General features: G+C 53.7%; 2 protein-coding genes across 2 annotated transcripts; one reads left to right on the top strand and one right to left on the bottom strand.

The window, feature by feature from the left end:
- Positions 1–1,273: 1,273 nt before the first annotated feature.
- J4E86_001522 (uncharacterized protein) lies at positions 1,274–2,805 on the bottom strand (the record flags this gene model as incomplete). Its single annotated transcript, XM_051442089.1, has 3 exons — positions 1,274–1,932; positions 1,993–2,038; positions 2,098–2,805. The coding sequence occupies 3 exons, from the start codon at positions 2,803–2,805 to the stop codon at positions 1,274–1,276; spliced, it is 1,413 nt and encodes a 470-aa protein (XP_051305677.1).
- A 7,583-nt stretch (positions 2,806–10,388) lies between these two features.
- J4E86_001521 (uncharacterized protein) lies at positions 10,389–11,401 on the top strand (the record flags this gene model as incomplete). Its single annotated transcript, XM_051442088.1, has 4 exons — positions 10,389–10,613; positions 10,821–10,948; positions 11,084–11,228; positions 11,339–11,401. 4 exons carry the CDS (start codon positions 10,389–10,391, stop codon positions 11,399–11,401), a joined length of 561 nt encoding a protein of 186 aa, XP_051305676.1.
- Positions 11,402–13,628: the final 2,227 nt, after the last annotated feature.

Raw genomic sequence — 13,628 nt, 5'->3', positions numbered from 1 at the left:
TTACCCACTATCCCAATGTGTTCACTGCTTCCTATCGCGTTCAATAGTGAAGAATATATTCCAACCTTTAACCCGGAAGATGTATCAACTAACAGACAGATTGAACGTTGTGTGTAGGTCGTGCTGTTTGTGTTTGATCAGATCGGCATCTACGGTGTCGCGCTTCAAGGACGCGCCACACCTGGGCACCGTCTTTCAAGGTTGCCTCTCCCTCGCTGCCAGCTACGTTGTCACCAAAAATCGCAAAGTCTGAGAGCTTGATGCCGCTTCTTTATCTACACCAAGACCTCAATCATATATAGGCTTCCAACAATAAAGACACTCTAGTAAAAATCTCCGCCAATGTAATGCGGAAGCAAAACGTAGCAAAACGCAGTAAATCGTCGGTGGTTTTCGTGAATTTTCGGGAAATCTAGTGACTAGCGAGGCTAGTCTACCTTTAATTAGTAGCTCCGCTATCAGGGGTGCAAGCCAATTAGAGATCTGAAAACAGAGACCAAGAGATACATATCAGAAGATAAACCATGATTGCCCGGATCGAGGGTTGAAGCGACCATTTCGTTGAGTGAAGCAGGGAAAATACGAGTCCGAGCTGGTGCTGTCGTGTTGGTTGGGAAAAGCAAAAAGACAGCGGCACGCATGCTCCTATTTCGGGGCAGACTAGACCGCGCTAGCCACCAGCGCCAATATCTCCCTGCATCAGCCACCCCAGTTCTCCCAACCATCCCATCTCTCCGACATCGACATGACACACGCCTACGCATGCGCGCTCGACTCGTACGTGGAGACGACAGATGCTGCCTGGCCATGATAAAGTTCCAGCCCTGGGACCCGCTGTCAGGGTCTGGCTGCGCACGCTGCGCTACGGCAAGACACCCAGACCAATCGACCGCCGATGCGAATGTGAGGCTGTCACTTGGCGGCAGGATCCACCGCTGCGCTTTTGCTACGTATGATGTGCTGGGGTCTGATTCAGATGCCAGGTTTTCAGGGACTAGAGAGATGTATGCAGTGTGGCTTGCGACTAGCTCTGCAGATGTTGAGTTGAGTATCCTGGTTGCTATAACGAAGGCTCTATGGAGACAGGACGCAATGGCGAGACTAGCAAGTTTTGTCTGCGTCTACTCTTCGCATTATAGCCTTTCGCAGGTCACGTGCTAAAGCGGTCGCGATCTATCTGCGTATGCAGTCACTTGCTCTTTATTCGCAGTCTAACGACATCTAGGCGTCTACTAATGCGATTCCAGCACAACAAGCCAGCAAAACAACCCCATCACAACTCCCGCTCAACCTCATGACTCTGCAACATCGTCTCCCCTCGCCCATCTATGCTCACCCTATGCAACCTCCCCACATTCTTCCCCAAATCCAGCTCCACCAAACTATCCTTCCTCTGTCCCCTTCTCATTCGGAACGTAGAGCCTGTCATCTCCTGATCCACAATCTCCGTATCATCAGGCATAACCTCATCCTGCGGTACATCTTCAATACGAAACAAAAGCTGGTATGCCGGCGCATCGTCCGGGCGCTGGGGATCCTTTTTATCCCGGAAAATCGTAATGCTGGGAATATGTTTGAGCCCCAATTCCGCTTTGTGTTGGACCAGCATGAAGGCTTTGTTTGCGCCGACGGGTGTGCCTAGGAGTGCGAGGTACTCATCGCTGGACTCGTCTACTTGGACCCCAGGCCATTCCGGTACCTCGTTATAACCTTTGCTTATGAGAATCCGGTTGATGACGGGCACGGTTTCGGTGTTGATGATGTTGCTGCCGAACCAGTATTTTAGGTTTTTGGGATTGGGGTTGCGCAGCCAGAAGGCGGCCATGATGTCGGAGGCTTGGCGGAGGAGAGGGAGTTGGTCCGCTGGGAAGCCTTCGGCGTAGGCATCCATGGCGGCGGGCCAGGGGGCGAGGAAGTTGTGGCCGTAGATTGCTTGAGAGGGGGGTTAGTGGGTGGCGGTGGTGGATGAAGAGGGGTGGAAGGATGTCTTACCTCCTTGTTCAGGATTAAAAGCGAAGCGGTAGTAAGCTCCAGTAGCCTACGTATAGTCAGCCAAAATGTCAATGTCTGGCGTATCTCTCTTCCTGGAATACTCACGCCATACTCTTTGTCGTCGTCGTCGTCAGGGAAGTAAGTCTGCATATCTACCGGTAGGTCATCACCATCATCGTCCACCGCGTTCTCATCCATGTGCTCGATAGAGTAACACTTGTTCTTGCCACCAAATTCCACCGGCTTGGTATCCAATCCGAGCTCATTCAGCGCAGCCTCGATCCTGTTATTAATCTCTAAGTTTGCGAAGTCGTCCGAAAAGTCGCAGTTGATTTCCGGGTCATAGTAGGCTTCGTGCCAGTACCAATCTCTTAGCTCGGCTGGATGCATGTCAGTGTCAATGGCTGCGTAAGGATGATGATGGAATGGATAGAATCTGCCTTCAAGCGTTCCTTTCCACTGGCTTGCCGCTGATGGCGGATTGCGGTCCAGGTAGTTGGGCCAATTTCGTCCCGCGACTTCATCCGGCATTTCCATGAGGCAACGCAGCCAATTGCCTTTCTTCTTGTACTTGTCCCAGCTGGCATCGTTCGCGTAGTCGGTGGGGTCGAAGTCCACAGCAGTCTGGACTAGATTCGGCTCGGAGGCGGGGGCTTTGTCGTTGGTAGATGGGATGCTCACTGCGCTATCGCGACGATCTAGAAGGCTTGATGGAAAGGCTGTGGAATTGGAGGAGCCAAAGGAATCTCCGACATGCTCGCTGTAAACCAGCGGTACACAGATCACGGTGAGGAGAAGTGTAGCAATCTTCATGGTAATATGACACACGGATTTCGTTTCTCGGGGTATTGGCGTGAATTTGGTTGAGCATTGCATTACTTCAAGCGAGAGAAGTCAGGAGTAGACACACCAAGCGATCCGTCATAGTCGTGAGTGCGCCTAAACAAGTGGATACAGGCGTTGATAGGAAAGCATACGCGGCGAGTGGCGATTGTTCAGGGGCGCAGAATGTGGAGTGAATGTATACCTCGAAAGCGTCATCAAACTTGCTCAACCCCATAACTAACCACCGCCGTCCTACCGCCCCTATAAACACTGACCTCATGCAATCTTCGCACGTCATTTCTTGCGTTCACCTTCTCTGTCACCCTATTGCTTCTCTTCACTTACTTCCTTGCCCTACTTCCCTGTTCGCATTTCCAGCTACGCACCCAACATCCAAATTATCAGACCTTAGAACATCCTCTGGAGCGTCTTCAACACGAAACAGCAACTGAATATCCGCCTTGAACGACGGGTTCGCTCTGCAATCGCGAAAGACTGTGATTTCAGTGATATGCTTATCGCCGAGTGAGGCTTTATGTTGGAGAAGGGGGTACACGGGTATTGCACTAATGAGTGAGCCTGCTGTACTGATAGAGGTAGACATCCTCGTGTACCAGGGTATTCAGATTTGCTAGTGTGGCAGAGGCGAGAGGAAATCGAATATCTGCTTGTTGCGTGGAGATGCATGTATCAGTGGTGCGAGAACGGAAAAAGCGACAAGCCTACCAACTAAAACAGTCGTGTCTTCCGAATCCGCACCAACACGTACATTAGGCCATTCTCGCGATCCATGCCATCCACCACCGCCCCTCCGCCTCCCCTCCTCCTCCCCGCCGCCTCCCCCACCCACCCAGTCGGGCCATGCTTTGCCTGCTTCCGAGTCGGTCATATCCAGGAGACAATTGAGCCATCCGCCTTTTGTAGCGTATACTCCCCATGTTTCCGCGTTAGCGATGTTGTTTGGATCGTAGTTTGTGCGTGGGTGGATGGTGTTCAATCCTGAAATATTGTGGAGAGGGGAATCACCAAACGGTACTTCGATGAGAGTGCTACAAACGAGTCCCGCGAGACCCGCGATCCTTTGGAACGATCTCATGGATTCGGTATCTTGATGTTGATTAAGCCATAAGTCTTCCAGTCCTACCCATTACGTGGGTTAGACTTGACAGCGAGCGGTGGGCATGCGCGGCGAACCGTTTTGGGATGAAATTGACAGTGAAAGAATGCGCACCAAGTGTATTGCGTAATTAGCAAACAGTAATCAAGGTGGATTCTTGAAGGTAGCAACTGCAGTACTTCAAGCACTCTCCAGAGACCGCGCGCGCACTGAACCTAACCTACTGTTGCACATCATCACATCTCCGCCCTAAATCTCAATGGAGTCAAAGTCAACACTACTCATCTTCTACAGGTGCGACAAACATCCAGAGAGGGGCAGTAAAGGCTAGAAATAGAAGAGATGCAAGACTAAAGAAAGGGGACGGAACGAAAGAGGATTCGACATGCACCGGAGGTTGCGGAAACAGCGAACCATTGACCAAAATAGACGAAGAAGACGGATATAACTTCTTGACTCAATAGCCGCCAACTCACAGTAACATCCCATGGCGACATGGTCGACTCGCCCTGCAGTATCTCCATATAGCCCTCCTTTCCTCCCGATGCCTACGTCCTTTCCACATATCAACTCACCCTTACCCTTAAGACGCACGCATACCAACACCATAAGGCTGAGTACCACATCGCCGCCTCAAGCATTCCAGAACGATGTTGGTCAGACCGGCTCATCTTACGCCGTCCTCTACCCGGTGCCTTGGTTTACGGGATGCCGGTCGCACAATACTGCATGCTTGCTTTTACCCGAAGCACGCCGAACCAAAAATAAGCAAGCAAGCAAGTTACGATACTCAGCGCGATGGCGCTGTATCATGGATGTGCGCGCGCGCGTCGCGGGAATATATGTTCGACTATGCTTAGGTGTACCGGAGTGAGCGTGCTGACTGCGCGGTGGAAAGGTTGGGTTACTAAGGGTGGGGATGAGTGGTGATGCAGGAGAGATAATAGCGACCGTCGCCTCTACCACGCATCCTACACATGCTCGGCCATGCTAGGTGTACCGATGTTCGCGTGCTGACTGTGTTGCGGAGTCGAGCAAGGCTTGTGGTATGTTGCGCGCGTGAGACGGGCCGTAGTCTGCTTGGTGTATGGATGGGCCGCGCGGAGCGTCGCGGAACGACTGTATCAGCGCAACAGCTGAGGTCAGTCGTTGGTGTTGAGCAGCAAGCCGGAAGAGCTGCGTGCAGTAATGGTGACCGCTTCATGTCATCATGGAATGGTAGTTTGACCAGTCAAGCTCGCTCACTAGGCGGTGGTGTGAGGGAATCCTGGATATTGGTACCGCGAGGGAGATGCCGTATTTGGTGCCATGCCCATGTCTATCGAGAACCCGAGTCCTGGGTTCATGCCACATGGAAGGCGTAATCGTACGAATGCAGTAGCTCTGCCGTAAACCTGCAACCGATGCAATTGGGCTGACCGGGGGAATGGGGAATAAGGAAAGCTGCCGACACGATGATTGGGGACGCGACATGTAACGCATGCAGCCAAAAACCATCGCAATTGGAACGCCATTCCCATCCGAAGTACAAAGAGGAGTTATTCGAAACTAGCGTTTGGCGTTACTGGAGACTGCAGCCGGCGCATTCTTTAGGGATATCGGAGGAACAAGAAAGTGTATCGATAGTGGCAGGTTATCCATCGTGTTCCGGAAGCGTACATGTGCATCGCGCATGTGGAACGGCATCGTGTGTCTGAGGAGAGCTGATGTCACTGAAATTTTCCTAGTGTGCATCGAAGAACTCTGTTGCAGTTGACACAAAGCTGAGGAAGGTTTCTCTTTGTGCAGCGTACCTTGAACCTACCTGGTAGTGCTGACTGCACACGTGGACATGTCGGCGAAGAGCAGAGGAACTGGTGTTCGGCAGCTGCAGTCAGCCTCGGATGCTAGCATATTGGAGGGCAGCCAGATGACGCACGAGGCCTGGCGTAGCGAGCTTCAAGACGGCGCACAAGAGTACCGGAGCAGCGGAATGATGTGAAAAGGTACATACTTCCGGATCGACGGCGGAAATTTTTCTGGTGCGACAATCATTGAGTCGCGAGAAATGTCGCGGGGCTGGCACGCGGAATTGCTCAGGGAACACGATCGGGGGAGAGGCGGCCTCGGACTGTGTAGCCCAAAGAGTAGTGATTTGGGCGCCAGCGCAAGGAGATCATCAGGGACGAGTGATGGGCTACGTGGATGTGAAGTCATCCTTGTTGATCGCTTTCACGCTGGCGTCCGGGGAGCTCTGCGACAAATCCGAGATGAAGCAGGTCTTTCAGCAGTGACCTCGCAATAACCCGGCGCAACGTCTTGCCTGCTTGGACGTTCAAAGGTAGTTCCTACGTTACACTGTAAGGCCCGAATAGAGCTGCGTGAAACGTTATGAAATGCGACGCTCGAAAGCTGAATTGCCTTGTGTAGATGGCTCCGCCGGCTAATGGTACCGAATCCCCCAGCCAGTACCTGTCAACATGACAGCTAGTGCGACGGTGCTCATGGAACTCTCCTTCTGCAGCAGCGCAAAGTTCGTACAGCGCACACTTGGCCTTGAGTCGGCATGAATGCGCTGGTACATCGGCGAAGCGGCTCGCGGGCCCTCTTCCAGTAGTCAGGCGAAGGTCCACACAGAGCAGAATTCCACGTGTAGACAGGGTTCTCTTTGTACGCGATGATCCTTTTGGAGATGACAACCCTTGCTTCGCTTCTCATCGCTGGGACTGGCACGCAGATTGCAGTAGCGCGCTCAAAGAGGAAGTGCCAAAAGCCGTTCCAAGACCCACTTTCCCTCCTCCCCGCAAGGTCTAACTCACGATCACAATTTCGACAAAGTTTTCTGTGGAGAAATCCGTCAAACACCTGTCAAATTGCAAGGCGGTCGGAATTGACAGCGATGCTGCCAGTAAAACGTCGGTGGCTTGGACGGACGTTGAGAGGAAGATGACCTGACGGAGTTCAGACCCTGTCGATGTGTGACGACGCTGCACTGGTTATCGGATGATAGCTGTGAATCACGATCGCTAGGATAGAGTTGAGCGAGCATGGACTGAAGATCGCGAACGCTGTTTGAGCCCTCAACGCTCCCGCACTGATAGGCGTGAGGCAGTGGCAGCCCAACGTACGACGGGCGCAGGTATCAGCGGAAGACAGCGATCTCTCAGTACAGTACTGTACACAAGACGGTATGAGCAAACACGCTGGTCGAGCGCTGGGCGGTGTCGCGTGGCTTTCGGCATGTCTCTGCGTGAGGCTAGTGGATAAGGACGGGATGCCCTTGTCGCGCGTCTCAGCCTGATTGTGAAGCACACGACCCCTGTCGATACCCAGGACGGCGAATCAGGGTTGGTGCTGCTTGCGAATTATATTATTGGACTGGCATAACGGCTGCATTCTGGCAAATGTGTTTACGATGGACGGCGGGCTGTAATACGGAGGAATCCCAAGGGGGCAAGAGCGATGTCATCGTTCCTTCCGTGCCAGAAACAATTCGTCATGGCGACGGCTGGGCTCCGTGGTGGGTGAGCGAGTGCGTCAACGAGGCTGCGACGTGTAGGTTTTTTGGAGAAGCAAGCGATTGTGCGCGAAACCTTGCTGGTCATGATCCCGGGACGTCGAACGCATGCAGCATCCGTGTGCTTGGAGGCGCGGAAGGCTTGCAGTGATCCGCGAATGCGACGTGTCTGAGAACGACCGGCGGCCAAATTTCTTGGTCGTGAATAAGTGCGCATTCTGTGTCAGTTTGTCTGCGATGATCAGGGACAGCCTGGGAGTGAGGGCGACTCAGCGGGCGATTCATTCTTCCTTCCAGAGGCTTTCCAGAACAAACCGCAGGCGAGATTTTCGTGGCGCCGGGCCCACTCACCGCAAGCCGGGCAACGCTCTCATTACGGCACCTGGCGATGCTGCTGGCGAATTGCTTTGGCGGCCGCGGTGCAGAGGCATAGTTGTTTGCACGCCGCAGATGTGATGGTGGTGCTGGGCTGCGGCGAGGGCAGCTCCTTCCTCATCGCCACGCACGCGAGGGTTGGTTGAGGCAGGAGCAGCCCATCCCACGTGGCGCAACCCCGTCACAAGCAACGACGCGGAAGCAAAGGCTCCAAGACAGCTACGGTTCATCAAACCACAAAAGCAAGCTGCTATGAACATGTCCCGTCAAACATCAGCCGCCACGGTCAAAGGCAAGTGCACTGCGATCCCGACAGCCAGTAACCCGGTTGGCTGGGAGGCATGGAGGGCAGACAGGGCTGCCAGAGAGGTGATTCAGCATAGGCAGTGGACCGGCCGGGGAAGGACATCCGGAAGTCTGTGTGGCGTCTCTGAACCTTCTCTTCTTGCTTCTGGCGCAGTCCAACAAACGCGGCACGAGTCGACGCCGCCGGTCAAAGCAGCGAGACGGGAGCGCTGACACTGTCTCATCTAAGCCGCCGTGTCTGGAAGCGCGCGGCGACAGCCAGACAAAATGCGATAGGGCCGCGAGCCCAAGTGAGAGCGCTGGGAGTCGCGCCTGAGAATCGCCTCCATGGTACGCCATGTTACGCCATGTTACGGTGAAAAGGCACTGAAGCAGTCAGCACAAGCACACCCTTCGCAGGTTGGCACCCCAGCGAAGCCGTTGGCATGGCTCTCGTTAGCGCCTGCAGGTACGGCTTTCTAGCGCGGCACTATTCAAGGGGGATAACCAGCTTGGTGGTAACAGTGCGCAGATCACCCTGGCTCCTGATGATGGCAAGGGAGCCTACCTTGAAACAGGCCGAAAGACCCGTCGCTCCCGATGCGCAATGTAGTCAGGGCTTTTGCTCTGAAAAGCACTGTCTCTCATTTCATTTGTCTCGCCGACAGCCAAGACCACCTTTGGCAAGTCAGTAACAGGCCCCCTTATTCTAGCCGCGAATATAGAAGCTTCAGGGCGCCCTTCGTTTACTGCCATCATCATCTTCACTCCCTTCAAACTACCCACACTCATTCCACCCCTCCCCACTCCCCAGTCACTGCTAGCCAGTCCACGGGTACACGACACTATCTAATAAAGCTCGCCCACCGCCGCTCCGCTCTTTGTATCGCCTTTACACGAACCAACGCCGACTACCACACTCACTTTTCGTCCTTACAAAATATTCGCACAGGCCAGGTGTTCAGCCCGGCACCTCTCACAAAACGCATTCCTCAATTGGTACGTCCTGCATTCACCGAGTCTATATTTGACTTTCTTGTGCAACATCAAGCTGACTTATAAACCAGAGAACACACTCGTCAACAACATGATCTTCAGAGAGTCAGAGTCCAACAACATGGGTCGCGGAGCCTACGACACTACTGGCACCCCCAAGCCTCCTCCACCACCGCCCAAATAAGATGCGTCATTACCTCTCGACGGAGCATTTCTTTTTTCGCCTGCCGCCATTGCCTACTTTCTCGCAATGCCATCACATTGGCAAGCTACTTGTTCCGTTGGGACTAAAGGGATCCATCCCACGCCTCGTAAGTCACAGACACGTCGCACCCTGCATGAACACGTCAACTAACAATGACTCAGTCCCGCGTACAACACATTTCCAGCGCATTCACCGCGCCGATTTCTGGGTCTACGGCGCATCTTCTTCCACGGAGCCACTTGGACTTTACGCACTTTAATCATCGGCGACCATTTCGATTCTTCAGCGACCTAATACCCCTGCGACTTCGGCTACCGGCGTTATCAAGCGACTCTCATCGCACAGCCTCCTCACTCTCTTGCGTCACACGTTCAGCGACATTCCCTTACGGCAAAAAAGTTCTTTTCATCGGCGTTCTTATAGACGGTTGGGCCCAGGCATAGATACCAAAAACGGACCTTCATTTCTTTCTTTCGGACAGCGCAATGGGGTAGATTGATCGTCGCCAGCCTTCATTGGCACTCATGGCACGAGTTGTATTGTACTATAGCGCGTTGGAGTGGTCGAATCGGCGACCACGACTCAACGGATTGTTTTCTTTAGACGGCTCCTCATGAACGACATGCATGGGCCGCTCTCCCCATAGCTTTGGACATTAGACTGAGCGCCTGGGCCATTGTACTTGTGTCTCGCGACTCAACTGGCTGAAGTTTAGACTAATCAACATCTACTACTATCACATTCTCCTCCACGACGATGACATTGCCTGTGCTGTGATCGCTTTCACCCACCCCCATGGTACTCCCGTCACACGTGTGGCGCTGCGGATCTCCGTCGCGGGTACATCGATAGGCCTTAGCGATCCGCATGCAGCGGAATCGAGCGGCGACCCTGGTTCGTGCTACCTGGTGGGTGTTTTGCCAGACGTTGCGGGCGCTGGACTGGGTAGCTTCAAAGCTTGGCGGGCAGAGTGGAGACATGGCACTGCACCCCACGAATACGGCGCGCCGAATTGCAACCTCACCACAGCTCCACCACCAACCCAGCCGTCTCTTTGCAGCTAGCTACTCTTCCGTACACAAGCCTCACCACCCACCATGGCCAACATCAACTGGCGGACCATCAACATCGACGCCTTGGACCCCGACAGCCCCGCCAACTTCGACCTAAGCTCCCTCGCTCCCGCCGTTGCGCCTGTCTCGACGGCCGATGTCCAGACCAACGCCCAGTCAATACGGCAGCTGCTACGGGGTGGTGACAATGAGGGCGCCCTCCAGAGTGCCCTAGAGAACCCCCCATATGGCGCAGACGACAAGGGAAAGGTACGTTGCGCCTCTGCACAGCTCAAACAGCTCTAGAAGCTCCAGAGACACCTCAGAGACACGACGCTCCCAGTCCAGCGGTTTGGATGTCTCTCCAGATATAGACACCTGGTCACATCACCACCGCGTCTCTGGACTTGGGCTACCGACGACCAGGTCGGCGACATTGCACCACCCAGGACCAAGCTGACAAGTCCACCACCACAGGAAGTCCACCTTTCGGTCGTCATCGAGATCCTACAATCCATACGCCAGTCAGACATGTCACCAATGCTCAGCCGGATATATGGTGCGCCGGGTGGAACCGAAGCATTGGACGTCCTGATGAAGTACATGTACGTCCACCGTCTCGTTTGGGTCTCTTCCAAGCCTCACCGCCCACCGACCTCTACTGGCCATCGTGCCTTCCCGCATCCACCACGCGCCACCGTTGCACATCCAGAACCATAGACTAATGAAAGTACTTGCAGTTACAAAGGCATGGCACAGGGAGCACCATCAGGCACCAAGCGCGACATCACCCCCCAACCGACCGGCTTCTCGCAGATTCATACTCGTGGCGGCGGCGAAGGTGGCGGCCAAGCCATGAGCGTATTGCTCAGCTGGCATGAGAAGGTACGACCCCACGCACCTTCCTCGTTATTTGAAACTTCCCGCCCACCGGGTCACATCCCACGCTCTCCCACACCACGTCTATTTTTTGTTTCGTCACTAACACACCTCAGCTTGTGGAGATAGCAGGCCCAGGTTCCATTTCTAGGGTTATGAGTGATCGCCGGACAGTTTGAAGTCGTGCTCGCAATTGCAACCACGGCGAAGCGTCATTTCCAAATAAACTCATGGCTGGCTAATCGCTAGCTCATCACCTCGATAGCGTTCAATCGATATGGACGCGCACACAATTAGGCCCAACGGCAAAAGCAGAACCCGAACAAATCAAGACACGTCCTCTAGCCCACGGCTTTCTCTCCCGTCTTCCTGCCTAGATACTTCTGAACCCAAAAATTTCACAACAAGCATATCCTCCAGCGCGCAATATTGACCACGCAAGCCATCGCGATCTCTCGCAATTTTCCCTTCGTTCCCAATGACGCCGTAATCCATGTCCATGCACAACTCACCGCGCGCACAGACAACCAGCCTTCCTACCGGCCTTGCATCATTCCCCAAACCCTTCTTCAGCCCTACTTATCCCTCCCTTCGCAGACGCATCCTCATTTCGCGGACACGGGAACCGCTTTCACGCTAGCCCGCGTAACTTTGATTAAAGCGGCAAGCCCAGCGCAACGCCAACACTGCCCTATCGACCGCGGCATAGCTTCCACGCGAAGTCTCGTGTTGTACTAGCGTCAGCTTCCCTTCCAGCCCGACGCTTTCCCACGCTAGCTTCCCAGATAGGAAAGTACCTAGGATGGGCGGGCAGGACGTGGTACGCTATACCTAGTCAAGACGCCGTTGGGTGCTGAAACACCGTTGGCACGGGTTGCGAGTGATGATCTCAATTCTTTGACAGACCGGCACCACTCGAAGTTTATAGGTGGGATTATTTGAAACGACGACGCGACGGGGAGGAAGTTTGTCATGGGCTTTATCGATTAGGCAGGCAGTGGGATGATGTGGTACGTATGATTTGTCGCAGTTGTGTATATGCAAGCTTTCGCTATGTAACACAGGAATCACGAACTGCATGTTTCGGTCGCGGGGACCTTGGGTTTGGGTTGGAATGCAGTTGCTGGACTGGAATGCACGCAACTGACAGCTCTAATCTGTTTGACGCGCGCGCGCTGAACAGGGCTTGGTTCGTTTGATGCGCGAACGTGTTTCTAGAAAGCGTACCTGGAAGGGACAAGGTGGGCTCGGGGGTTATGCGTAGGGCTGCGACATGTCATTACGCCGAACTTGAGCGCTTTTCTCCGTCCCTCCCCCGTCTTCCGTTTTGTCATATGACTTATGACCAAGGCAATCACACAGGAGCCTTTTACATCGAGTTTCAAATCGCCATCGAAGAGATATCTAGAAAGTTGGGTTTAAGATGGCAAATTCAGTACAGCTGTCAAATCTTGGGCGACAGGCGAGAAGATATGGGACTGGTAGGTAGGGTGGTAGGTAGGCAGGTAGAGTTCCAGCGATTGAGATTGATTTGATTACAAGTACCCTTGGTACCTCGGTCCCACAATCGGCACATCACCGGCATTAACACCGTCCGATCTCGCCTCCTCGGTACAATACAACAGCACCCATCCATCTCCAACATCTCCAATTCTCCCCCTCGTCTCATCACCTGCGTCTCACATGACCACCCGCTCATGCAAACCCTTCAAGCTCCTCCTGGTTTAGTAACGCAGTAACGTTGTGGTTTGGGAACAAGCAAACCTGGCACCTTGTCTGCATTGAAATGCGATCGCTCGGAGCTGTCGCTGTCGCATGTTTGCAGGGAACACGGGTTCGGAACCCACGTGGGAAATGTGTTGCAGTGGGGCTTATGTCAGACGCCGTCTTGGGTATGACATGCAGATGGAGTGTCCGTGTCGGGGCTGCCGAGGAAGAGGGTAGGTTGACGCGACGTTGGGTTTCAGACTTGAGGAGGCTGACGGGGAGGGCGTCGGATCCGCTGGCTCGAGGGCTGAAGGGGAGCGGAGCCGCAAGAGACTGTTTTTGGGTAGGTGAGTTTGTGTCTATGTATGAACAAGCCGGTGTCGTAGGCGTTGAAGCTTGGTGATCGATATAGTTGCTCTTCGTGGACAGAACCTTTCCTTGAGGTTGAGGTTGAGGTGAGTTGTGGCGGTAAGCCGGACGGAGACCTAGGATAGTTTCATCCTTTGCTGCAATGATGATGCCGATGAAGATGACGATATGTCTTGTTCTCTAGGTATTACAGATGACGCGATGTTTGCCTACCGATGCGAGTATCACAAACCACATTATCAAGAATCGAGGCTGGTTGTCGAGATCACATTTTGCCTACATCGCGTTAATTCACAGAGTCGTCTTACCAAGAACTCCAATACTTCCCCC

This window comes from Alternaria arbusti, assembly GCF_024043155.1.
Source record: "Alternaria arbusti strain BMP 1465 chromosome Unknown scaffold_2, whole genome shotgun sequence".
Taxonomy (NCBI): domain Eukaryota; kingdom Fungi; phylum Ascomycota; class Dothideomycetes; order Pleosporales; family Pleosporaceae; genus Alternaria; species Alternaria arbusti.
The sequence above is the reverse complement of the archived record's forward strand: the minus strand, read 5'-3'. Positions and strand labels throughout refer to the sequence as shown.